We start from the raw sequence: 27,436 nt of genomic DNA on the forward strand, positions 1-27,436 counted from the left end.
AGATTTTCCTTGGAGTTCAATTAGTGGCCCAGTCCTTAGAATCACCTTTGGGCCTACCTGTAAAACTCCAGAAGGACCAATAATATTAATGCAGCTACTAAAACCATTGGGAGGAAGAAGGCAGTGATGCAATTATATTTTATCTCAATAGGCAAAGGAGTTCTCAGTGCTGGGATAAAGAATAGAACTTTTAATAAGTTCATATAAGCAGCGTAACCTGTGAAAATTACTCAATTCATCCCAAAATATCTTTGGAAAGGAACATTGCCAATTCCTCCGTTCCCCTGGATGGTGTTCTTCTCCAGCTGGAATTTCATATCAGTCTAAGGTAGAATGTGGGCAGCATGTACCTTAGCATGACCTGAAAGGACAGCATATGTATGTCCTCCAATGGAATGACCTAGGTTTGCATAAAAGTAGAATCCGATTTCGTTAAATTCCCTGGCCTTGAAGACGGATGTGACTCTCTTAGCATCAAGGTTTCCTTACAACTTGTTCATTCTCTTTGAAAGTACTTTGGAGTGCATATTTTAAAGGATCTTCATCTTATGTCAAATCATGCCTGGGAGAACTTACGCTTGGTAAGCAGAATGGCTTTAGCAAAAAAGTGTTGAAAATAGAGGCAAATTAAAATGGACACTCAATTCTAAATTTGTTTATGTTTGTGCCATTGATCCACTCTTCCACAGTGATACTTTTTCCTTATTTCCAGATGGGTTGCCATGTTTGTTTGACAAATTAGTTCCAGCATTTTGGTATAAGTTTTCATGATCATAGTTCATCGGATGCATGAAGTGTTAAACTCAAATAAGTGGACTGATATATGCATAATGAGCAATTTCTTTGATTAATGAAATATTCCAGATTATTAAATTAGTAGATTTAATCATACATCTATTACATTTTGTAAATTTTGTGTCCCCATAGGTGTGCAGATGAAAGTTTTTTGGCTAGAATCATGTTTGCCCAAGTTTGGAAAAGGAATTTGAGTTCAAGCAGGAAAGAACTAATCAGGAAAAAGTGGTAATAGCTGGAAATGATTACATCGACAGCACTACCAAGTAATCCAGAAAAAAGTGATGAAACCTTAAGGGCCCAAACTAAGTCAAAATATATTTAAAGAAAACTGGAATTTATGGATGTAAAGGCTAATTGTATGTAAGGAAAGTTGTTTTTTTAAGCTATTTATAATAGGTGCAATTGTGTTTATGACTTGGAAGAAATTGAGTCATGACTATTTTGATATATATTATAACTTGTATTAACATTTCTACTTCCATGTTAAAATACAATGCAATTTATATATTACAAAATAGGATTACATGTGATAGGGAAATATTCATTTCAGTAAAATTTAGTTTGAAGATTGGACAGTTTTATGGGATGTCTTTAAGGCAATAATTAGAGGATCACTCCTCCTGCCTTCTTCTTGGAGGCTTCTGAGCTGTGTATGCCCTGCAAGGCTGAAGCTGGGAGGATGGTGCTTGATCATGTAACTCCTCCAATCCTAGTTGAGCACAGACTAATGAGAGTGAGGGATCAACGTTGGCAGGCTGCCAGAGCTCAGAAGCTACAGGGCTAAATGCCAGCACATTGTGGCCATAGCTAGACCTAAGGTTTATCCCTGGATTGTCCAGGTCAAACCTGTTCATCTAGGTGACACACAGGGGATCCAGTGCTCAGGCAGGGGTGAACCCTGGATGATCCCAGGATAAACCTTAGGTCTAGCTGTGGCCTGTGTCAGGTTGTTATGAGTTCAAAGGTTCTGAGCTGCTCAGGGAAGATGCCGGAAACAACATGCAACTCCCAGTGTTTAGCCCATCCAGCTCTGCTTGTGTTCAGACTCCCTGCTGAACCTAGACCTTTTGGCCTGCGATCCCAGCTGCTTCTAAAGCCCTACTCTGTGACTGCATTATTCAACTCTGCCAAATAAGGAATTACAGCTGCAGTTTTTCTGGCTCAGCCTCCACACTTGATAAGGACAGCCATAGATCTCTTCTCTTAGCTGGCAAAGAGTGACAGCCACTCCAGTCCCCTCCCCTCCCTGCCCACCAGAACGCCCCCCCTTCTTAGATTGATTTTCCATCCTTGGAAGTGCAGCTAGTGTGATTCTCTCCATGCAGGCTGGAAGGGGTCATGGGAAGGGGTTTAGATCTCCAACTCCCCCTTCCAAGCTTGGAGCACTGTCTTTGACATTGGAAGGGGTAATCCAAGTCATCTTAAGGTTCCTGAGATGTTCACCCAGGGATCATAGGATGACTTTCTAAATAAAGGAAATAACGAAGAACAAACTATTTCCTTCTTAAAAAGTCTATGGAGATAGAAAACAAACATGAAAAAGATCAGTCATTGGGCACACACATAGGCCCTTTCTACACCTAAGGATTATCCCAGGCAAATGGAGGGGTCAGCCCTGCCTGATCCTGGTATCCCCTGTATGTCATTTGGATGCACAGGGATGATCCTGGGACAATCCCGGGGGAAAAGGCAGGTGTAGAAATGGCCATAGATAATATAGTTCTGAGGGGTGGGGGGAATCTAATCTGATGGATAACCATAGAGAGAGAAAATCAATAGTCTTATAAAGGCAAAAATATTTTCAGGAGGAAGTAATATTGGGAAAAATACTAGCCTCTCAATTAGTTAAACAGCAATGAAAGAACTGTATTTTGGCTGTTACTAAAACATAAAAAGTAGTAACAAAAGAATTATCAGAATAATAATAATTCTGTTCTTATAAACACTCATACCAATAAAGAGGCCGCAAGAAAATGCTACGCATTAATATTAAAGTAAAATCTGAATCATAAGATATTCCAAAGGGACAGTAGAATACTCAATACTGTAATTTCTGTAGTGGATCAAACAAAGAGCTTAAATACTAAAACAGAACAATTTGCCAGAGCTAGATGGAATGACTGTAGAATTTTACCATCAGTAGGTAGATATCTTGCTACTATGCTAACTGAATTGAATAATAGAGTTATTATTAATAATATTATTCCTGAATCTTGGCATGGGAAAAACTTTTTTTTTTCCAGACAGGAAAGTAGTAACTCAATTTAGTATTTTTAACCTAATACGGTTAATTCAATTTTGGGCATTTTTTTTTTAATGAACAGGATTGATTCAGTTATTGGTAATTTCATTGTGGAATGATTGAAGGTCAGACATCTCACTTCTCTTCCAGTGCTACCTCTAAATACTTCATTCTTATCTCCTTGCAGGAGAGACGAGGCCTGGAAGGTTATGGCGACTTCAAATGGAACAATGGTGACAGAGTTCATATTAATTGGATTTTCTGAATATCCCAGAGCTCAGGCTGTGTTCTTTTGGTTCCTCTTGGTGGTGTATCTCATTAGCTTTCTCGGCAATAGTCTCCTCATCATACTGAGTATTGCTGACCCACAGCTTCATACCCCCATGTATTTCTTCCTCTGTGTCCTCTCCTCCATAGACCTTCTCCTTACCAACAACGTACTTCCTGAGATCTTGGTCAACTGCTTCATTCACAGGCCTACCATTTCTTTGCACAGGTGCTTGTCCCAGATGTACATTGGTCTATTACTGGTTGTAACAGAATGCATTGTTCTGGCCATAATGGCATATGATCGTTTGGCAGCTATATGCCAGCCTTTGTACTACATGCAGATCATGAGCTGGAGGCTGTGCATTGGTTTAGTGGCTGCATCTCTGACCCTTTCCCTCCTGACAACCTTGATCAATGCGCTCCTGCAGCCTACTGACTTCTGTGGCCGGCACATCATCAACCATTTTGGATGTGAGCTGCAGTCTTTCCTCAAACTGGCTTGCTCCGACACACATACTAGTGAGCTCTTCATGCACATTTCCAGCGTCTTTATTCTAATACCACCCTTTGGCTTCATAGTTGTGACGTATGGGCGCATAGGCCTGGCTGTACTGCGCATCCGCTCAACACAGGGCCGCAGGAAAGCCTTGTCCACATGCAGCTCTCACCTTGCTGTGGTGACTATCTTTTATGGCACAATCATGATCATGTATTTGAGGCCACAAGGGAAATTTGTTTCTGAAAAGGACAAAGTTATATCTTTAATGTATGGGGCTCTGACTCCCATGCTCAATCCTCTGATTTACAGCTTGAGAAACAAGGATGTGAAGGGAGCATTTTGGAAGTTGGTTGGGGAAAAGATATCAACATAAATAAACATGTACCCCACACATTTGCTTATTGGTAGCAATTTCCTACAAGACTAATAGGGGTGTGCAGAGTGGGTCTGCTCCTCCCTGAAATTTGCAGCAGCGCTCCAGTGAGGTGGTTCCCCACCCTGATTTTCAGGGTGGCTCTTTCTGCCCACACAGCCAGATTACTCATGGGAAAACTGCTCCATTTTTGGAGAACCGCACTATTAGCGTCAATGGGAATTAACAAAAATGTCATTTTTAAAGATAAAAAGATGAATCTTGACACTCTGGTAGCTCTTAAGCAGGGTTTTAGCCATGCCAAGTTTAAAGCAAATCCCTTCAACCCTTGATTTTTTGGATTATTTTTTTTTTGCCTTTTTGAGAATATGGAATAAATATAAACCCAGGCTCTGTCAGAAAATACCACTGTGGTTATCAGCACAGGAGGCTCATCACAGAAGAGAAATGACAAGTCTTATCATGGGTACCCAAAGCTACCCTCTGGCTCCAGATAATGACTTTGCATTTATCCCAGATTATTGCCACAGGCATTCCTGCAACATTTTCTTTCTCGACTCCTGGATTTTGTAATAAAAATTCTTTTAATGGGAAAATAAATGAGGGAATTATTGGCATTAGCTATTAAAAAACCAACCAACCAACTATAAAAGAAGTAAGGCCCATCCATAAGCAAAATAGCAACATACCTAAAACTCCCAAAGAGAGTTCTTAATGCACTAATGTAAAATGTATAAATCTGATATGTCCATAACAATTGTGAATTAAATATTAATATTCCTCAATTAACAGTGGAACATCAATTATCACTAGCTGAATATTTGTCTTATGGCCCTCAAGATGGTTTGTTCCTCAAATCCCAAAAGCCCTCACCATTAGCTAGACTCATTAGGATTGATGGGAGTTGTAGCCTAACCTATCAGGAGGGCCACAAGTTGCCCACCCCTGCTATACAATATGATAGGAATATAGTCAAATCATAAGCAGGGCGATCATAATATCTTGGGTGACAGAAAATCCCTGGTGCAGTTTCATTAATAATAATCCACAGGAAACATGGAACAAATGCAGTCATAGGCCTTAGCTAAATGAGGGGGTGAAAGGGCGACGATCTCGTGATTTTATGATCGTGAGATTATTGCCCTCGTTTACATGCAGCACGTGACAACTCGGCCGCCAATTTGTTTTAGCATTTAAAGTTGAAGGAGTGCACGAGTGGTCCTCTGCAAAACAGTTAGTTTTTTTAAAAAAATAATAATTTCCCCGCTCCCCCACCCCACCCCCAATGGGCACAGAGCAGGAGCTCTGTGCCCTGTGCTCAGCTCCCGGCTCCTTGTGAAGGAGCTGGGACAAACCGCGATGCCTGGCCACACATTCCACAGCCTCGGGATCAGAAAAAATGGGCTAGAAGGGTAGGGCAAAATCCCTGAGAAATGGAGGGATCACCCCTCCCTATCCCTGGGATCAGGGATCAGTACTGTGCATCATCTGGACACACAGGGATGATCCCAGGGCAATCCCTGGAATAAGCCCTCATCTAGCCTCATCACAATTACCAAAGATGACAAGTATCCAGATTTAGTTTCCTAATAAAGAACTACCTTTCACTTGAGTACTGATTACTAAATTTTCAATAGAATTCCAGCAGAACACTTAAATAGAACTGTATATAAATGTTTTAATCAAGATGAAATCCATTTTTTGGACAAAGAGGATGAAAGATAGCATGCATTATTTTTTTACAATTTCTAAGGTATGCATTCAGCCATAATGGGGACATTTTACTGTTATTTTAGGTGCTGAATAGTAGGCATGTGCTCCGCTCCGATTAGGAGCTGAGAAGCAGTAGCGAATTGGCCTGCTCCGCCTTACCCAGAGGCGGAGTAGAAGCGGACCGCGGACCCCTAGAAGCAAGGCAAAGAGAAGCGGCCATTTTTCGGAGCTCCTATTTCAGGCGGAACGCTCCGATCGCCATCTTGAAAACATTTTGCCCATAGGATTGCATTGCTGGAAATAATCGCGGATAACTGGGTTGTTTTTGAAGCTATCGTTCTGAAAATTCTTGTGCTCAGAGAGTCGTGGATGGGGGTCATTTTGAGACTACTTTCAGCTCTCTGCGTCATGTGGGTCGCATGCTAGAATTTTTTAAAAATCGGGTAAACAAACGGACAGCGCGGGTCAAACGGCGGTTTTCGCCCATAGGATTGCATTGAGGAAAAGAATTGGGGATAACTGGGTTGTTTTTGAAGCTATCGTTCTGAAAATTCTTGTGCACAGAGAGTCGTGGATGGGGGTCATTTTGAGACTACTCTCACCTCTTTGCGTGGTGCGGGTCACGTGCTAAAAAATTTTTAAAAATCGGCGGGAAAAATACCTTTTTCAAAGGGCTGAGGGGCAGAGTCAGCTCCCGGTCATGATTATCCCAAAGTTGGAGGAAGGGATAGGCAAAACGGGTAACTTGGGATTCTGGGAAACTTCTCTTTCTTAATCCGAACGGACTTTTCCCAGTGTTTTTTAACACAGTAGCCCCACCAAATGCACAAACACAACCTGAAATCATATACTAAGCCAATAATAAGAGATAGAAACACAGCACTGCTACCCACCCTAACTTTGGGGAACAACTGAAAAGATGTGGTGCAAGGGGATGAGCTCCCCTAGGGCATCTCATTGTGGACGTGCCCCCACTCTCTCCTGTACTGGAAGGCCATCAGAGCCTTCCAAAGAGAGTAACCCGGTGGAGCAATGCCTATCATGAGTCGAAGTGAGTGTTCTACTTCTCTTAGTGGTGGAGCAATGCCTATTATGAGTTGAAGTGAGCGTTTACTTCTCAGAGCTGTTGGTGAAGCAATGGCTTTCATGAGCTGAACTGGCAGCTGCTTCCCTCTCCCCCGGGCACGTCCCCCTATTACTGGTAAAAGACAGATATAGCCTTTTTTTTAAAGTTCTTCTTGTTGTTTATTCAGCAACACTGCTGCTTTTAATTCCACCCCTCCTTTGTTTATTTATTTATTTATTCCATTTTATATGCATTACTGGCTTATCCTTGGCTCACTTCCTTATGCCCCCAGAAATGCCAGCTGCATGCCTGCCTGCCTTCCCTCCCTCCTCCCCTGCCCACCTCGCAGGGATGTTGTGTGTGTGTGGCTTTGACTCAGGGGAGAAGTCCTTCCTACACTCACTTGGAGTTTTGGAAGTTCCAAATTTTGCAGGTTTAAGCCCCGCCAAAAAACAGGGGATGATGGGACTGCCTTGAGTCTCAGCGTGCGGCGTATGTATCCTTGGATAAGCTTTCATGGTGGTGAGTTTGAGGGTTTTTTTTAACGTGCAAAATTGACGGAGCTATGGAAAGGGGTGTTGGATTTTCATAAATTCCCCAAAAATCAGGGGATGATGGGACTGCTTTGAATGTGGGCGTCCATGTGGACACATGGATAAGCTGTCATGGTGCCGAGTTTGAGGTTTCTAACATGCAAATTGACGGAGCTATGGAAAGGGGTGTGAATGGGGTGCCCGATTTTCAAAAATTCCCCAAAAATCAGGGGATGATGGGATTGCCTTGAAACTTGGTGTGTATGTGGACACATGGATAAGCTTTCATGGTGCTGAGTTTGAGATTTCTAACATGCAAATTGACAGAGCTATGGAAAGGGGTGTGAATGGGGTGCCCGATTTTCAAAAATTCCTCAAAAATCAGGAGATGATGGGATTGCCTTGAAACTTGGCGTCAATGTGGACACATGGATAAGCTTTCATGGTGCCGAGTTTGAGGTTTCTAACGTGCAAATTGACGGAGCTATCGAAAGGGGGGTTATGGGTGGTGCGTTAGAGGTTAGAGCCGCACCAAAAATCAGGGGATGATGGGATTGCCTTGAGTCTGGGCGTCCATGTGGACACATGGATAAGCTTTCATGGTGCCAAGTTTGAGGTTTCTAACATGCAAATTGACGGAGCTATCCCAAGGGGTCTGAATGGGGTGCCCGATTTTCAAAAATTCCCCAAAAATCAGGGGATGATGGGATTGCCTTGAAACTTGGCGTGTGTGTGTATACGTCCATGAGGTGTCATGGTGCCAAACATGAGGTTTCTAACTTGAACAGAAAAAACGTTGTATAATTTTTTAGCTTTCAATGCAACCCTATGGGGGGGAAAACGGAGCTCCGATCCAGATCCGGAGCTCCAAGTGGAGCAGAGTGGAAGTGGGCGGAGCGGGGGTGGGGTGAAGCGGCCCGCTCCAAAAATCATGGATCTGCAAGTGAAGCGGAGCGGGGGGTCCGTGCACACCCCTACTGAATAGGCATTTGACAGTACTGAATGGCCATTTTCATTTAAAGGCTTGGAGTGCAATCCTACGGTTCCTGGGATGGCATCCCAGTGGTCATAGAATATTGCAGACTTCTCCTTCCATTGTGGTAGATGGTGGTCCATCCTGGATTGCCCTGGATTTTTCTACTTCTGTGGCTACTTTGCTACTAGTGTTCTTCTGGTGGTGAAGACAAAAAGGGAATATTGCAGTTGTATGCCAGGGACAGAACAAGGGTGTAATTTGGGGTATCTTTCCCCCTGTTAGAAGGGCATGTCAGGGACAGATTGGGGGTGTAGTTTTCTCCCTGTTCTCTAATCAAAACCCCTCTTTTTCCATAGACATGCTCCAGAACAGGGGGGAAACTACACCAACTCCTGAGCAGGTGTTGTGTGTTTTTTACTACCACTATAACCAATGGTGGGATAAACAAATCGGAAAACTGGTGCCAACAAAAGTGTGTTCTTTTTCCACCAAGGCTGGGCTTAGAAAGCGACAATTCTTCCACCAAGGATTGTCCCTCCCCTGATTGCTCTGTTTAAATTTTAATTTTGGCCCAATTCATAGATTGTGGATATGTACTATTTATTCAAATCCTTAGCTTTATACAATGGCTGAATGATATCTTCTGGGTTTAATCTAATTAAGGTTAGTAGACAGGGATGGCATTTAACAGCATACTCTTTGTTTTAGAATAGGAAGCCCTGGCAATAAAATTAACAGTCAATGAGAAGGTAAAGGGCTAATGTTAAATATAATTGTGGAAGAAAAATAAACTCTATGCACATTCTGGTCTGATAAAAGGAAGTACTTCTTCACACAGCACAGTTTTAAACTATCAGCACAGCCCTCTTGGTCCTATCTCTGCCCTCCTGCGGTGCCATGTTGGAGACCATCAGATTGCATTTCAAAATCTGGAAAGGAAATTGAGAACAGAATGTGGAACACAGCTTTTGGGCAGGATATAAATTAAATAAAGATGCGGTGCCCCTGTGAGAGGACCAGAAGAAGCAAGGGGCGTGTGGGCATCTCTTGCTGCTTTTTAAACTGATTTCACTGTAATTGCAATTTTTTTAATGTTGTGTTTTTAGTGTTGTATTTTTAAAATTATGAAATGCTGAGAGATTTCATTATATTCAGTGGTTTATAAATGCAATAAATAAATAAGTAAATAAATCCCGCCCCTCATAGCCCGGCCAAACACTTGTCTACTTCCACTTTGATTAACATCCAGACCATTGTACAGTTTCCAAAGATTTCTTCCTTAGGCTGACAGCATAATTCATTTGCCCATATTTTTAGGTGTGTGTGTGTGTGTGTGCACATGCGCATTGATCAGCAAAGAGCACTAGAAATTTGGAGGGGAGGGGAGGAAGCCTGGAGTGGGGTGGTATAGGAAAAGTGGGGTGGACATTGTGGTATAGGAAGGAATGTATATTTTGGTATAGATGCTCTAATTCAATTTCTCAGATAAAGAAATAAGAATTGTTTTTTTTAGTCTTGGGTACTAAGGTACCCAAGACTTGGAGTTCAATTAGGGGCCAATCCTTAGAGTCACATCTGGGCATACCTATAAAAGTCCAGAAGGACCAATAATATTAATAATGCAGCTACTAAACCACTGTGAAGAAGAAGTTAGTGAAATAATTATATTTTATCTCAAATGGGCAGCGGTGTTCTAAGTGCTGGGAGGTAGAACAGAACTTTTAATAAGACCCATCTAAGCCACTTTCTCTGTGAAAATTACTAATCAGTTTCCAAAACATCTTTGAAAAGGAACATTACGATTCCACCCATTCAAATCGGTTTTAGGTGGAATGTGGACAGCATATATGCACAGGGACGATCCCAGGAAAAAAGGTAGGTGTAGAAATGGCCTAAGGTCCATTGAACTTTGTATGGCTTACCTACAAAGTGACTATATGAAAAGGAAGACAGGGCTCCTGTATCTTTAACAGTTGCATAGAAAAGGGAATTTCAGCAGTTGTCATTTGTATATATGGAGAACCTGGGGAAATTCCCTCTTCATCACAATAGTTAAAGCTGCAGGAGCTATACTAGAGTGACCAGATTTAAAAGAGGGCAGGGCACCTGTAGCTTTAACTATTGTGCTGAAGAGGGAATTTCCCCAGGTTCTCCATATATACAAATGGTACCTGCAGAAATTCCCTTTTCAATAGAACTGCTAAAGATACAGGAGCCCTGTCCTCCTTTCCATATGGTCACCCTAGCTTACTGCTGTGGACACATACACGGGATAGCACTGTAAAGTAAGTAGGCATGGGGGTGGAAGGTGTTGAATCTCTAAGAAAGTTTTTCCCCTACCCTGTTTCCCCGAAAATAAGGCAGTGTCTTATATTAATTTTTGCTCCCAAAGATGCACTAGGTCTTATTTTCAGGGGATGTCTTATTTTTCCATGAAGAAGAATACGGTACACATTTATTGTTGAACAACAAAAAGGGAAATTTATTACTTGTATATTCCCTGGGTGGCCTTATTATCAGGGAGGTCTTATTTTCGGGGGAGGCCTTATTTTCGAGGGATGTCTTACTATCGGGGAAAGACGGTATGGGATAGATATGTGGGAAGATTGTGAAACATTGGGAAATGTCAATATGCTTGATTAATGGAATATTTCAGATTTATATGTCAGCAGACTGTTTAACCCATCTATTAAGTTCTGTTAAATATTGTGTCCCCATAGATTAGCAGAGACTAGTTTTATTCATCATAGTTACATACATTGGCTAGAATCACATTTGCCCAAATTTGGAAAAGGAATTTGAGTCCAAGCAGGAAAGAAATAATTAGGAAAATGAGAGAAGAGCTGGAAATTGAAGAGCATTATTGAGAAATCCAGAAAAAACTTAATGAAACTTTAAGAAGCACAAACTCAGTTGTAATATATCCAAAGGAAAGTGGATTTTTTGAAGGTAAGGGTTGATTATATGATGTTGTGACTTCATGAAAGAATGGAATATTTTTTTGAGCTTTTTATAATGGACAGAACTATATGATGTGGAAGAAATTGAGTCATGAATATTTTGATTGATATATATGTTTAATGTATTAAACTTGGTATTTTCATAAAATATGATATAATTTTTATTTAAAACTAGCTGTACCCTGCCACGCATTGCTGTGGCTCAGTCTGGTTAAATTGAAAAGAAAGAAAAGACAAAGCGGATGTTTCTAATATGTTTAATTTCACAATGCTTGTGGATATACAATATTTTTAGTTGTTCCATTGTCTGTGTAGATATAGAGATTGTCTGGTTTGCCAACTCTAGAACACGCAACATGTAATTGTCCATGTGAGAAGCAATCTGTGTCTAGATCTAAACCGCACAATTCTAAAGATTGGCCCTGAGCTTTGTTGATGGTGATTGCAAACGCCAATCGAATTGGGAATTGCAATCTCTTAAATTGAAATGGCACATCTGTTGGAATCATAGGAATGCGAGGAATGAGGACATCTTCACCTTTGAAAGGTCCTGGCAAGATTGATCTCCGACTATAACAATTGCCACTTCGTCTATAGTTGGAGCATTGAATCTTCGCACATGTTCTCCAGCAGGCGTTTTGTCAGCATGAATAACAATCTTGTGTGTATCAGATGGCATCATGTCAATTGCTGTTTTGAACAAATGTACTAAATTGTTTTTTTTCGTGAAGTAGCTGTTGCAGTTTTGAAACGATGGACCTTTTTATGCCGGTATAAATTCCACAGCGTGCATTCAATTCATCATTGCCATCACCAATGAAATACATTTGAAGGAATTTATGTTGACTATCTTGAAACGGAAGGAAGGAGCCGGTTTTATGATAAATTTGTCCTTTGACTTTGAAAGTTGGCATAAATGGAGCTGTGATGATTTCTGCGCCGAACGACGTCATTTGGAAGCATGAGTTGTATTTCCTGATGTTAGATAGGAAATGCTTTGATTCAGCGGTATATCCGGCAAGCAAAGTTTGTAATGGCTCTGGTGGTTCTCCAAGTTGAGGCAGTTTAATTTTTCCAGCAGCACAACACATTCCTTTTGTTTCTCCATTAAATTTAAGAGCCTTGCAATAAGGACACACTTCAGTCATAGTGCCAATGAGAACATGCCGCCTCAAACTATAATCATCAGCTGGGTTGTACCGGAATGCAAGGCGATTGTAATCGTGTGATTGTTTACCACGGAGTCGTGTTTGACGCTGATGTGCTGTTTCTCGTTGACGTCTTTCAGCCCTTCTCAGCCTTTCGCGTTCATTATGTTGAGAACAAAGCCGATCTGTAGCTGTAGTACGCGATTGCCGTGCTCGCAACCGTGCATCCTCAAGTCTGGCTGAACGTTGCTTGGTTGATTCCTTGGCACGTATTTGAGCCATTTTTTTTTCTTTTTTTCTCATTTGCTGAAGCCCGTTCTTCCTGAGTCTGATTTGCAATTTCTCGTTGCAGTGCTTCCGCTCCGCGAGTACGACGACCTAAGTGTGATCTTCTGCGAGGCATTATTTGGATGAAGTAAAGCAGTTTGTTTGGTTTTTAAAAAAGGTGTTTTTTTTATATTGAGGAGGTTAGTGGAAACTCCTGGCAGTTACCTTTCTTCTGAACGTGTAACTGTCACAGGTGTGACATCTATATTCACTCAGCCAATTGTGAGAGTACATGCAAATAGGAGAGGAGGCAGAGGGAGCGGATTGGCCTACTGGTTGGTGATGTCACAATGATCAGCAGGACTGGTTTTGAGGAGGCCTATTTCTTCAATTTTAAGACAAACCTTTGACCCCATAGAGAACATAGTTACATAACAACGCTCGCGTATTCAAACGCAACGCTGTGTCAAAATTTCAAAGCAATCGGTGAAGAACTTTCGGAGATATAAAAGCATGTTTTTACGGTGAGGAGGTTACTGGAAACTCCTGGCAGTTACCTTTCTTCAGAATGTGTAACTGTCACAGGTGTGACATCTATATTCACTCAGCCAATTGCGAGAGTACATGCAAATAGGAGAGGAGGCAGAGGCAGCGGATTGGCCTACTGGTTGGTGATGTCACAATGATCAGCAGGACTGGTTTTGAGGAGGCCTATTTCTTCGATTTTAAGACAAACCTTTGACCCCATAGAGAACATAGTTACATAACAACGCTCGCATATTCGAACGCAACGCTGTGTCAAAATTTCAAAGCAATCGGTGAAGAACTTTCGGAGATATAAAAGCGTGTTTTTACGGTGAGGAGGTTACTGGAAACTCATGGCAGTTACCTTTCTTCTGAATGTGTAACTGTCACAGGTGTGACATCTATATTCACTCAGACAATTGCGAGAGAATATGCAAATAGGAGAGGAGGCAGAGGCAGTGGATTGGCCTACTGGTTGGCGATGTCACAATGATCAGCAGGACTGGTTTTGAGGAGGCCTATTTCTTCGATTTTGGTGTGGCTAATGCTCTACGTAAATCCTATCATGGTACAAAGTTTCATCTCTTTAACTTTAAAAATGACGATTTTAAAAATAGTAATTTTAAAACCTCAATTTTTAAAAAATTTCTAAAAAATCAATGGATGAACAGATCTGTTTCAAATTTGGTACGACTATAGCCCTTCCTAAGAGCTACCATTGTGCCAAGTTTCATGTCTTTATCTTAAAAAATGATGGCATTATAAGCATTTTTGTTAATTCCCATTAGAGCTGCTCTTTGAAAAAAATATCCGGATTTCCCCTCCCCCTCCTGGATTTGCCATCAAAAACCCAGACAAATCCGGGCAAATCTGGTCATATGGTCACCCTAATTAGGGTGATTCGTGGCAGGGATGTGCAGGAATTGGCTATATCAGGTAGGGCCGGTGAGCACTCTGGCACCTTTTGGTGATTGGCATAGCCGGAGGACCTGCTCCTCGGGGTCTATGCGGCTCCCATGGCAGGATATGGTATGCCTTTGGAGACCCTCGCATCTTCACCTACTCGCTGTCGTTATGGCAGTGGGCGAGGGTGTCGTAGGGTGGTCTCCCCACACTTATAAAGTGTCACATAAGTAAGGAGCAGGATTTCCCGACCCCTTGCTTTGGAGAATGGCTCGCCGATAAGCCAGGCAAGTGGCCTGAGATAAGGACTAAATTCCCGCACTTTCACATGCAGATCCAGGGAGGGATGAATCTACCTAATTATTAAGAAAGAGGTCCTAGTTTAACCCAAGCTCCTGTGTCCATGTCTTTATTCTATGCTTCCGCTTCCTCTCACAAGCAGCTCTCTTTCTTTTCCCCTGAGAACCCCACAGTGATTGATCCTGTTTCTCTACAATCCCTATAATCCATCCTTTTTCTTTCTCCATGCCCCTGTCCTACCACCTTAAGAAGAGCCCTGCTGGATCAGGTCAATGGTCCATGTAGTCCATCATTCATTTTTTAACAGTGGCCAGCCAATACCTTTGAGAAGTTCTCAAACAGGCCATAAATGGAACTGCCCTTTCCTGACTTTTTTCCCCCTCCCCTGGCCCATACTGCCTCGGAACCTAGAGGTTCTATTACATCATCGTGGCTAGCAGGCTTGGATAGAATGGCCAGGTTTGCACATAAGGGAGGACTGATGTGCAGGCCAAATAAGCCACAATGGCTTATTTCCCCTCCCTGTGTGTGTCGGTCTCATGGTGGGAGGATTAGCCTAATTACCCCTCGGCAGCGTGGCTCTGGCGTGGGCTGGTCCAGGAAGTCACGAAGAGTCGGAAGCGACTGAACGAATAAACAACAAAAGCATGGCTTGTCATGTTGTGTGAACCTGATGGCTTGTTGCCATTGGTAACAAGCCACCCAAAACCCTACAGCAGGCCAAACACTCATTCTAAGTTTGGTCAGGGTGGGGTGTGTGGAAGAGCAAGTACTGGACAAGAGGGAGAGAGAGACCAGGGTAATAGAGGGCAAATGTGGGCAAATGTACTCACATGCACATTAGCTTTGTTTCTGTTGTTTCAGATTTGAACTAAGGCCTTAAGCCAAAAGATCCATGGAAGAGATTGGATTAAAGTCTAGTAAACATTATTATTGCATTTGGACTTTCATATTATTGGTACCAATAAAGGATTTGGGGGGGGGGACCCTGCAGGATATTAAAAAAAAACCTCAAGTCAAGGATATTGTTTATTATTTATTTATTTTATTTTATTACATTTATATACCGCCCCACAGCTGAAGTTCTCTGGGCGGTTCACAAAAGCTAAAAACAGTAAAACACACACACACACACACACTTCAAAAACCATCAGAGATGTAACATCAGCAGCATAAAAACAGCAGCATCCATTTAAAACAACGGTTCTTGGGTCCATTAAAAAACAAACTTAGCGTTCAATGCCATTAAATGCCTGTGAGAAGAGGAAAGTCTTGACCTAGCGCCTGAAAGATATGATCAAGGATTTATCTGAACAAAAATAATATTACACTAGCTGATTCTCTCCTTAAAGTAGACTAATATGTGAGCATTAATACACACAGCAAGTAAGATTGCACCTTTTATTGGATGTTCCTTCACTTAATACTGGAAGCAGACTTTCAAGTTATGCTAAATGCTTCTTCAGATGTAAGTTATGAGTTTGAAACTAAACATCACACTTGGATAGTCAAGGCTGATTGCAGAGTATTATGTGCCACTTAGTTGCACAGCATTATGTGGCACAGGGATAACCTGGTGAGTTCAAATGTTATGCTTGAATATCATGGATGATGTCACAATCAGGATACACTTTAAGTTCTGGCAAAGTGTAAGACAGTTTACAGTCAGACTGAGTCTGAATGCAGTAAAGATGGGTCTTCGTAACAGGTATTGAAAAAGGTTTATTTTGGAGCTATATTAACTTTTACCATAGGGCTGGTTTGCAGATTGGATTTCCAATTCATAACCCACCAAAGCTAAGGGCAATTAATACATATTTTCAACACTTTTCCCATCAAAGAGCCAACCTTATATGAGAGTGTTTGGTGAGATCCACAAAACCATATTGAAGATTTAAATATGGTTAAATATGCATTGTGATCTTGGAAAGCCAGACCCACAGGATAATATCATTTTCTGTTTTATATTATCATATAAGGAAGACTTTTCCGAGACTTCAGCTGAAATGGTTCTGAAATTCACCTTTACAGCCATACTCCAAGCAATACAAGGGAAGTTACTTGGTCTGCCTATAATTGTAGGTCTTCAAAACTACATCCATACCGTGACACTAATTTATTTTATCCTCACTGTGATCATCATGGTGATAGTTTAATACTTCAATACTTTGTGTTGAAATTGAAGGGGTTCTCCTACTGGTTGTATAGGACCACGTATTTGACAGAGAAGAAGCCCATCAATGGAAGCTTCCCAAGGTTTTAGCTAACATTGCTGCCAAGGGGGTTCTGAGCATCTCTTGCTAATACAGAGACTTCACTCTGGGGCCTCATCTACACCAAGCAGGATATAGCACTATGAAATCAGTATGAAAGTAATATCTAAAAGGCAGGAGCCACACCAAGCAGGATATAGCACTATGAAAGCAGTATATGGTATGTGTCAATGGGCCCCAACAGTTGTCAGTGCACTTCAATACCGCTATAAAGCAGTAGTGTGGCTCCTGCCTTTTAGATACCACTTTCATACCACTTTCATAGTGCAATATCCTGCTTGGTGTAGACGAGGCCTGGATGATAAGGGAAGGCTGGAATGAAATATGGTGCAGCAATCAAGAGGGGTCTCCACTAGGGTTGTTGACAGCACCCAACTGGGTCCTGGAGGCTGATGGACCTCCCCCACGTCTGGCCCTTCATTTGGTTCTGGAAATCCTTTGTGGAAGGGAGGGCCAACTGGTTAGCATCAATTTGGTGTTGGTGCTAAGTAGCAGCGTTCTTTGTTTGTTGATTTGTTTCCACAAGCTGATATGAAATTTTGAAAGAAGTTCTTGATCTACTTTCATTGCACAAAAATGTCTTATAACATTTCTTTGGGTTTCAGCAACTCTCATCACAACTCTGGCATTTTACACATGTTTCATTTTGCAACACTTCTGCAGGTTTTTCTCTTCGTTAAGAAGGATAATGAACTGAAGGAGTCCCCATGTGTATCCGAAGGATGATTTGGGTGTATCTGGTGAGGATCTAAGTCTTGTACTTCTGGTGTCTAAGGATTGGTTTAGGCAGAATTGGGGTTTCATACCGTTGAATTGCTATTCCATCAGTAGGAAGTCTCTTTGGGATAAGATTTAATACGCATCCAGTGCTTTATTAAACTAGAAATCACGCCTTTTGACTATATTCCACATAATCTGATCACATCATTGCCCTACACTACTGTGGGTGGCTTCTGCAAACATTAAGTGAGGCCTATCGTGTTGCAGAAAGTGCCAGAACGTGGCGAGATCCCAGGAGGTCCCCAGACCTCTCTTGCAAAATTCAGCTACAAGTGCAGATTAGCCACTGAATTCTGCCTCTTGGAACAGAGGGAGTCTGTACATGCCAAGAGACACTGTTGTTGTAAGGGAGCCTTTGTGTTTTGTCAGGCTTTTTGAGGAAGAGAATCACTAAGGCCAGAGTGTACACAAATGGGCCCCACCTGTCCATTCATTCACCAATTTAGGATTGCCATGTTTCAGACTTTGCCTGAGATTTAATCCAGGGGCAGGGCTGTATCATTCTGATGGTGACTAAATTAAATTGCAGGGATAGTCCAACAAACTTGTCCATTTTATGGAATAGCTAGGCAAACTTTTTCGGTTTGAGTGCTGTACTGGCCCTTGATGAAATGTTCAAGGGCTGCACGAGTGAGCAGGGTTGATGGTGAGAATGGCAGTGGTGGGTGGGGTAACACCTACAATTCCCATTCATTTCTCACACACTCATGAATTCTCTCTCTCTCTCTCTCTCCCTCTCCCTCTCTCTTCTGTACACACACACACACACACGCACACACACACACAGAGAGAGAGAGAGAGAGAGAGAGAGAGAAGATCACTGTTTCCCCACTGCTAATACAAAATTGAAGGGTGGCCCAGACTACGAGTGGGCACTGCTGGAGCCCCAATGCCCCATCATCTGTCCAAAGATGACATGTATTGGTGCCGGGCCTGGCTGTGTCACTACATTCTGTATTAGCTCAGGCTTTGGAACAGTCTTCAAGAGCAGCCTTCCATGAAAGGGGGATAGCAGCCATTAAGTTCTGAAGGTAGAAAACATGAGAGTTATGGGTCACAGGCATCTTTTTAAGGTAGGAGAGATCTAAAAAAAGCAAGTACTTGTTACTTATCCTTCTCGAAAAGGAGATAGAAGTGCACATACGAGACATGATAAGGATACGCTGTCCTGTTGAACAAGAAGTCCTTGAAGTGTTTTCTGTAACTGATCTGTTGGTGTCACTTGCTGTAGGTCTTTTGTTTTCTCTTTCTTCCTAGATGCACAGCTGTGCTTTACGCACCTCCAGAATTTGGGGTCAAGTCTTGGCCCATTCTTCCACCAGCCTACGGACCATGAGCATCGCTCAGCCTGTGCTGGTCTTAAGGAGTGCTTGTAACTACCTGCAGCAGTTTTACGGGGTACAACACTTCATAATCTTTTTAATATGGTATTTCTACTTGCATACTGGGCAACACTGAGTTTCTGAACAACTCCTTGCTTTTTGTAAATCTTGGATGAGTGTTCCTTTCACAGAAAAGTATTGGTTGATACTTTGGCCTACAAAGAAAAGACAAATTAGACGCTGGCAGAAGAGACTACCAGCCACATTGGCAGCACAATCCACTTGCTCTTTAGAAGCTTTGTTTTAAATTCATTTTTGTGACTTTACATTTGCATACAACCCATTTTTGGGATGATCCCCTTCAGTTCAAGGGGACATAGGCCTTAGCTAGACCTAAGGTTTATCCCAAGATTGTCCCAGGGTCATCTATGTTCATGTAAATGACACACGGGGATCCCGGTAGCAGGCAGGGACGATCCCAGGATAAACCTTAAGTCTAGCTAAGGCCATATTGAGCTGGGGCACTATTATTTTATTTTAACACCCACTTCCATTGTTTTAAAAAACGTTTAAATGATTTGTTTTTATTCTTAGGCTCTAATCCTAAACATGGCTACTATGGGGTAAAATGCATTGATCGTGATGGGCTTACTTGGGCATGGGATTGCATGGTTAGAACTTCCTTATTGTGGGGGTTTTGTTTTTGTTTTTTAGCAAATAGAAATCTTGGATTTGGTGTTTCCCCCTCTTTCTCTCTTGGAGACGTGAACACACACACACAAGCACACTGAGAAATTATTGATTTCATTTGAATTCTTACTCATTTTTAATCCTATGCAGATCGCACCAAAACACCGGATGTGTATTAATGAACTTCTGCCATCTTTTATAAAGTCTGCCAGGGAAATAAGTGGCAATTTGGCCATGAACCTGCTCCATCTTGCCATGGAGGACATTCATAAGAAAACAGTGAGTATCACAATGACAAGGTTGGACATTCATATGTAGTCTGGCCTGTTTGGAGATTCTGTGAAAAACACATGGCTCCTCATTCCAAAAATGCAGTCTCACCAGTCCAAATGGTTTGGAGGAACATGCATATTGATTTTTTATTTATTTAAGTATTTTTATGCCGCCATTCAGCCAAAAACGGCTCTCATGGCAGCTTACAAAAGTATTTCTTGACAGTCCCTGCCCACAGGCTTACAATCTAAAAGACATAATACAAAAGGAAAGGGGATTGGGAGGGAGGAGGAGGAGGGGGAAAAGGAAAGCAAATTCAGGCACTACAATCTTAGTTGCAAAGTTCAGCAGTTAAAGTTGACAATTGGCAGCAGAAGGGAGGGGGCTTTCAGCTGGAGCTGGACCCAGGCACGATGGAGAGGTGCCTGGCTGCTGCTTCCTCCCTCACTGGTGGCCTCTGCAGAGACAGTTGGTAGGAGGAGGGAGGGGGCTCTCAGCTGGAGCTGGACCCAGGCACGATGGAGAGGTGCCTGGCTGCTGCATCCTCCCTCACTGGTGGTCTCAAATGCATATGATTTGGTGAGCCATGCACTGAGAGAAACAAGAGTTCTGTTTCCACATGTTCACATGGATATGGTGGCCCCTGGATGAATTTAAAGAACTTTGCAAGGAGGTTCGTACAGAGTCCATGTTAATATTGAGAGTTAATGTCACACTGCTTAATTTGTGACATTAACTAGCTGAGCTCCCACACCCATTAATTTGATGGGTGTGGGGGCTCAGCTACTCTGGTTCACTTGTCAATCTTCTTCATAATCCCAGATCTGTGTATAAGGTGTTGTGGGAGGGGGTACTTGGCGGGAGATAAAAGCCATGCCAATTACATGCCAAAAAGCACTCTGTGCTTGCTTTCCCACCTCCTACCCCTTGTTTTCATAAGGCCCACTGATATTGGAATGCAGGTTCCCGGACTGAGCCCTGCTTTGATTTAAGCCCTATTCCAAACATTGCCACTTGATTAACCTGTTCTGAAACTCCTCCCCTTCTTCCTTAGATGAAGCCTATGCAACTTGTGACTCACTAAGCTTAATGTACCCCATTTGCCCTGTATGGTGGCCCATGATGAGCTTGAGAAATCTCCTGAACTTGCTGCCTGCCTAGGACTGCAAGCAGGGAGGCTGCCAAGGTCCTGATGGGGCACAATACACAGATGGTGGGGTTCCACTAGCTTGATAGATCCAAAGTTGTGAGGCCTGCCTTTGATGGTTCCCACAAGGGAATTCCGATCTCTCTTTGTACTGTAGGATCTTCAGAATCTGTACGAGGATGCTGCTGGAGCCATCATCGAAGCCCTCTGGAGCTACATCCCAGCAGAAGTCCTCACCAAGCTGCTGGAGACTTGCCAGGGCCAGCTGTTATCAGATCGCAGCTCCTGGAATGTGCTCAGGACACTTGCCTACAAAGGTAGAAGAGGGTCTCCCACCCCAAGCAGGATATTGCACTATGGAAGTGGCATGAAAGCGGTATATAAAAGGCAGGCGCCACACCGAACAGGATATAGCACTGTGAAAGCAGTATGTGGTTTGTGTCAATGGGCCCCCACAGTTGTCAGTGCAGTTCAATACCACTATAAAGCAGGAGTGTGGCTGCTGGCTTTTATATACCATGTTTGTTTGTTTATTTATTTATTTATTTATTTATTACATTTTTATACCGCCCAATAGCCGAAGCTCTCTGGGCTGTTCACAAAAATTAAACCCATAATAAAACAACCAACAGGTTAAAAGCACAAATACAAAATACAGTATAAAAAGCACAACCAGGATAAAACCACGCAGCAAAAATTGATATAAAATTAAAATACAGAGTTAAAACAGTAAAATTTAAATTTAAGTTAAAATTAAGTGTTAAAATACTGAGAGAATAAAATGGTCTTCAGCTGGCGACGAAAGGAGTACAGTGTAGGCGCCAGGCGGACCTCTCTGGGGAGCTCATTCCACAACCGGGGTGCCACAGCGGAGAAAGCCCTCCTCCTAGTAGCCACCTGCCTCACTTCCTTTGGCAGGGGCTCACAGAGAAGGGCTCCTGTAGATGATCTTAAGGTCCGGGCTACATATCGGAGGAAGCGTTCCTTCAAATAACCTGGCCCCAAACTGTTTAGGGCTTTAAATGTCAATACCAGCACTTTGAATTGGGCCCGGACCTGCACTGGCAACCAATGAAGTTGTAAAAGGACTGGCATAGTGTGATCTCGCCAGCCAGTCCCTGTTAGTAAACGGGCTGCCCTGTTTTGTACCAGCTGAAGCTTCCAGACCGTTTTCAAAGGCAGCCCAACGTATAACGCATTGCAGTAATCCAAACGAGAGGTTATCAGAGCATGGATAACTGTAGCTAGGCTATCTCTGTCCAGATAAGGGCGTAGTTGGTATATCAACCTAAGCTGATAAAGGTGCCCTTTGCCACTGAGTTCACCTGTGCCTCAAGTGACAGTTCTGGATCCAAGAGCACCCCCAAACTATGGACCCGATCCTTTAGGGAGAGTGCAACCCTGTCCAGGACAGGGCAAACATCACCTCGCTCGTACCACTTTCATAGTGCAATATCCTGCTTGTTTTCTAACATCTTAGCTATAGCTTCAGTGGACACAAACAAACCTTTCACAATGTTTTTATTTTTTAAAACACACACAATAAAACAACCCTTCTACCATAGGAACTATGGGAGGGAGAAAGGCTAGATGGGTTGGGAAGGAATATGGAACATAGAATATGTGGGCAAACATGATGCAGTAAGCAATTATTATTATTATTATTATTATTATTTGCATTTTTATACCGCCCAATAGTCGAAGCTCCCTGGGTGGTTCACCAAAACTAAAAGAATTCAAAGTATAAAACAAACAGTATAAAAACATGATATAAAATACACATTAAAACGGATTAAAACATACCATACATGATTAAAACATCTTTAAAACATCCTGAAAACATTCTAAAATTTCACTGAATAGGCCTGCCAGAATAGATCAGTCTTTATTGCTTTTTTAAATTCTAAAAGACTGTCAAGTTGACGAATCTCCTCCAGCAGGCCATTCCAGTCTGGGAGCAGCAGAAGAAAAGGTCCTCTGGGTAACAGTTGTTAATCTAGTTTTTCTAGCTGAAGGGGATTCTTCCCAGAGGACCTGAGTGTGCGGGCTGGATTGAATGGGAGAAGGCGATCCCACAGGTAGTCTGGACCCAAACCATGTAGGGCTTTGAAGGGAATAACCAACACTTTGTACTTTGCCCGGAAACTAATCGTCAGCCAGTGAAGAGATTTTAAAACTGGTGTAATGTGGTCACCCCTAGGTGTACCAGTGACCAGCCTGGCTGCCATATTTTGGACTAATTGAAGTTTCCGGACTAGGCACAGAGGTAGCCCCACAGAGGTAGCGCATTGCAGAAGTCGAGCAAATAGAAGGAAGAATCAGTGGGTAATGAGAAGAAGTCTTTGCCATCTTCAATTGGATCTTCCAGACCCTAGAGCGGGGCATGACCCAACTTCTAAAAGGAACTAAGCTTCTAGTTCTTATTGTTAAGTATCTTAGTTGGATAAAATGAAATCAGTGTGGGAGAAAATAACAGAAAGCTGGCAAAGAGAAGCTAATTCATGCAAATTCCTGTCAAGGGTATCTAGATTAGATTGATGTAATATGCTCAATGTGGGCCTGCCTTTAGAATATATTTGGAACGAGCAGCTGGTTCAAAAGTAGCTGCTAGATTGTACTGGGGCTGGCCATGTGGAACATACAAATGCTGGTTTTACATGTTCTTTGGCTTCTACTTGGTTTCCAAGCCCATTTAGTTGCTCTAAACATGCTGGGTCCAAGATACTTCAAGGGCTGTCTTCTCCCATAGGAACCTGCCTGCCCATTAATATCTCCCACAGCAGCCTGCTCTGTGTTTCCCTCACTGTCTGAGGGTCAAGGAGGATTTTTTTTTTTACTGCTGCTAACTGCCACATGGGGGTGATTTCATCTGACGGCCCAGTTGGGGAGAGAATAATTAAACCTCCCCACACACTGCAGTTCCAATCCAGTTTGCAGGGAGTGTGTTTACTCTGAAATAAATAAATAATAGAAGGGGAGCAGCACACTAGTTAGTTAATGTAACGTGTAGTTTAACCCTGAAGCATAGCGAGTACTAACATAGGACCCAATTTTTTCACAGCCTATCACATTGTTTTGGGTCAGTTAAAGCTCCCAGACATATTGTAAATGGGAGGTTTCATGCAGAGCTCATTTTAGTTATTTTACAAGTCAGGCATGTTAGTTATTTGATTTGCCAGGTCTGAGTTAGAAAGAAAACCTCACAGCCATCTTGTCCAATAGAACAATATTCCTAACCAATGCACTTCTTCTTCTTCTTCTTCTTCTTCTTCTTCTTCTTCTTCTTCTTCTTCTTCTTCTTCTTCCACAGAACTTTTAGAGGAAGATTCCTCAAAAGCAGAGGCATGGAGGAGCAAACTGAAGAGGGTAAGGAAGGATCTCCACCTCTTGAATCTGGGTTGCTTTCGGCTGGGTTTAACGTTGACATCAGAGAACAAAACATAGAATTGGGAACTTCTTGGTTCTCTCTACATGATGGTCGAGTTAATAAATTATTCTGGAAGTTATGCCCAGGATGGGGCCCATTTATGGCAGGGAAGCCATATTGATGTTACACCCAGGACAGATAAAATGTTTGCTTGTCTTATGAGGCAAAATACATGGCAGGTGAAACTTCTGCCTTGCAAAACTATCCATCTTCATCAGTGGCAGCTCTGCTTTGATGGACTCCTGCATCTCCACAGCACTGTTATCTGAGGGGTTCCCCCCTTTGTGCCAGCATGGCATGGCCAAGGAGTGCTGATCAGAATGTGGAGCTCTGAACTAGGCTTGCTGGGTAACTGAGAAAGACCTGAGATGATAGAGAAGTGTCCCTGTGTAACTCAAGCCCTCCTGGAGGTCTACTCTGACTAGAACCTGTGAAGTAGACTGTGGCATAGCCAGAACCTGTCAGCCTAAGCATGGTGGTAGTCGGGAATGACTATTTCAGTGTCAGGGATACAATGGCCATCCTCAGAGCAGCTTGACCTGAGATTGGAATCCAAAATAAAAGAGAGGAACAGCAGATGACAGGGCGTAATGGAAAGGAATGCTGGATCAGGCCTGTTCAGACAGTGGGAGGGTTAGACATCCATGAATGGTGAAAGGCTTGATTTCTTTTCCAACAGCTTGGTGCCAGATCCCTTCTCTACCACCTGGGGAAGATATTATGTGCTATCCTCCACCAAGAATTCAGGGAGGAGGGAAAGACCTCGAGGGATTCTGCCCTGCCAAAGGTCAGTGGAAGCTGTCTAAAGTTTATGGTGACCAAGCTCACCATAAAGCAAGGTGGCATAGTCCACTTTGGACATGTATTTCTAGATGCAGAGCCAGTATCTGCTTCTGTATTTTATTTTTGATAATGAGGTTTGGTCCAGACCGGCAGGGAGGTGTCTCTCTTTTTGTCTTTTCCTCTTCACAAATGAACAGGAGTACAGACTAGTGCTAATGCAGCATGTTTAGTTCCCACGTCAAACTATGACTAAGTTTAAGTGTGTGACATTGACATGACACGGAAGTCTTGCTCATTCATTCCTGCCTCCCTGTCCCTCCCCTCCCCTCCTTCTGTTCTCTCCCCTATGTCAAAATAAAGATTATATATTGACAAAAACGTGCACTTTGTAAACTACCATGCAGATGCAATGGTGGTACAATAATAGTAATAGCCAACTTTCTTTAGGGCAAGATGAAATCTTGAGATAATGGAGTCTATCTACATTTGCTGTCCCAATAAATGCAATCTTTGCCACTCCTTCTTGCAGCTCTTCCTGTACCAATATTATGGGGCCATTCTGCATGCCTCAGAAGATCATGCCCTGGTTGAGGAATCTCTGGGCAACCTCCTGCAGTCATTGCTGACAAAACCTTCAGATAAGGAGGTGAGAGGAATACAGCTGTCAGGCTTGGAACCGTGATATTTATTTTTAGCTCTGCTTAGCATAATCATTATTATTAAAGTGTTACGTTGATACATGCATTGATACATAATGTTGATACATGCATTGTATTAATATTTTACAATGTGAAACCATCCTGCACTTTTAGCTTCTTGCCTTCCATTCTGGTATGATTTGAAAAGGCCCTCAAAGTGTTGCTACAGTGACCCTCTCGGATTGTGACTGTGTTTGCAGCAAGCGGGAATTTACATCCTGGAGTTGCAGAGCAGAAAGGAAGCACACCCTGGCTTCCAAAATCAGCCAGGCGACTGAGGGACACTGGGAGGCTGCCTCTCCTGCTTCCCAGGAATAACACCATGCCAAGGGGGAGACCAACCTGACCCATCCTTCAGCCGGAGAAGAAGCAGTTGCAGGGAATTCTCTCCTCCCTCCTTGCCAGAAAGACCACTCAGCTCCTACTGCCTTTAGCTCTGCAACTACAGTATCAACAGAAAGAATGCTCTGGTCCCATCCATTGGCCAAATAGCCATCAAATAGTATTTGAGCAAGAACACCAGGGAGAAAACACCAGCTTGGGCCAATGTCCATTTAAATGCCACTGCTATAGCTCACCACTTCGTTCTGGCCTTGAAAAACAATCTGCCTCCTCTTTACGTTTTCCCTCTATTATTATTATTATTATTATTATTATTATTATTTATTTATTTATTTATTTATATAGCACCATCAATGTACATGGTGCTGTACAGAGTAAAACAGTAAATAGCAAGGCCCTGCCGCATAGGCTTACAATCTAATAAAATCATAGTAAAACAATAAGGAGGGGAAGAGAATGCAAACAGGCACAGGGTAGGGTAAGCAGGCACAGGGTAGGGTAAAACTAACAGTATAAAGTCTGCACAACATCAAGTTTTAAAAGCTTTAGGAAAAAGAAAAGTTTTTAGTTGAGCTTTAAAAGCTGCGATTGAACTTGTAGTTCTCAAATGTTCTGGAAGAGCGTTCCAGGCGTAAGGGGCAGCAGAAGAAAATGGACGAAGCCGAGCAAGGGAAGTAGAGGCCCTTGGGCAGGCGAGAAACATGGCATCAGAGGAGCGAAGAGCACGAGCGGGGCAATAGTGTGAGATGAGAGAGGAGAGATAGGAAGGAGCTAGACCGTGAAAAGCTTTGAAGGTATTGTCTCTATTGTCTCTTTACTTTGCAACCTAATAGCAAGAACTGGCTCCCTTTTCAATTGTTGTGGACCACCTTGGGAGACAATAATTTGAAAATACATCAGATAAATGATTTTCAGACTCTCAAGGAAAGACCCATTCTGCCATGCCCGGCAAAGCCTGGGCATGGGGAGGGATTTGTGGGCGGAGCAGGGAAGAGACGTGGCTATCCCGCACTGGCAGGATTTCGCGCCACTAGGGCAGGGAGGGGTTTTGGCCCTCTAAAAGTAGGTGCCTCACCCCTCCAAGCCCTCTTGCTTCTGCGGCTCCCTCCCTCCCTGTAGACAGTGTGA

The 27,436-nt window shown here is 42.7% G+C and overlaps 1 protein-coding gene across 1 annotated transcript; it reads left to right on the forward strand.

Moving 5' to 3' along the window:
* The first annotated feature begins 3,249 nt into the window (after positions 1–3,249).
* LOC134393920 (olfactory receptor 13H1-like) lies at positions 3,250–27,436 on the forward strand. The gene is made up of 3 exons (XM_063118948.1): positions 3,250–4,134; positions 25,798–25,914; positions 27,428–27,436. Exons 1-3 carry the CDS (start codon positions 3,250–3,252, stop codon positions 27,434–27,436), a joined length of 1,011 nt encoding a protein of 336 aa, XP_062975018.1.

This window comes from Elgaria multicarinata, chromosome 3 (assembly GCF_023053635.1).
Source record: "Elgaria multicarinata webbii isolate HBS135686 ecotype San Diego chromosome 3, rElgMul1.1.pri, whole genome shotgun sequence".
Lineage (NCBI taxonomy): Eukaryota > Metazoa > Chordata > Lepidosauria > Squamata > Anguidae > Elgaria > Elgaria multicarinata.

Excerpts from the sequence above, each read along its gene's own strand:
- LOC134393920 (XM_063118948.1), top strand. The coding sequence starts at position 3,250 with ATGGCGACTTCAAATGGAACAATGGTGACAGAGTTCATATTAATTGGA. Across the intron at positions 4,135-25,797 it reads ACAGCTTGAGAAACAAGGAT|CTCTTCCTGTACCAATATTA; the intron begins GTGAAGGGAGCA and ends TCCTTCTTGCAG.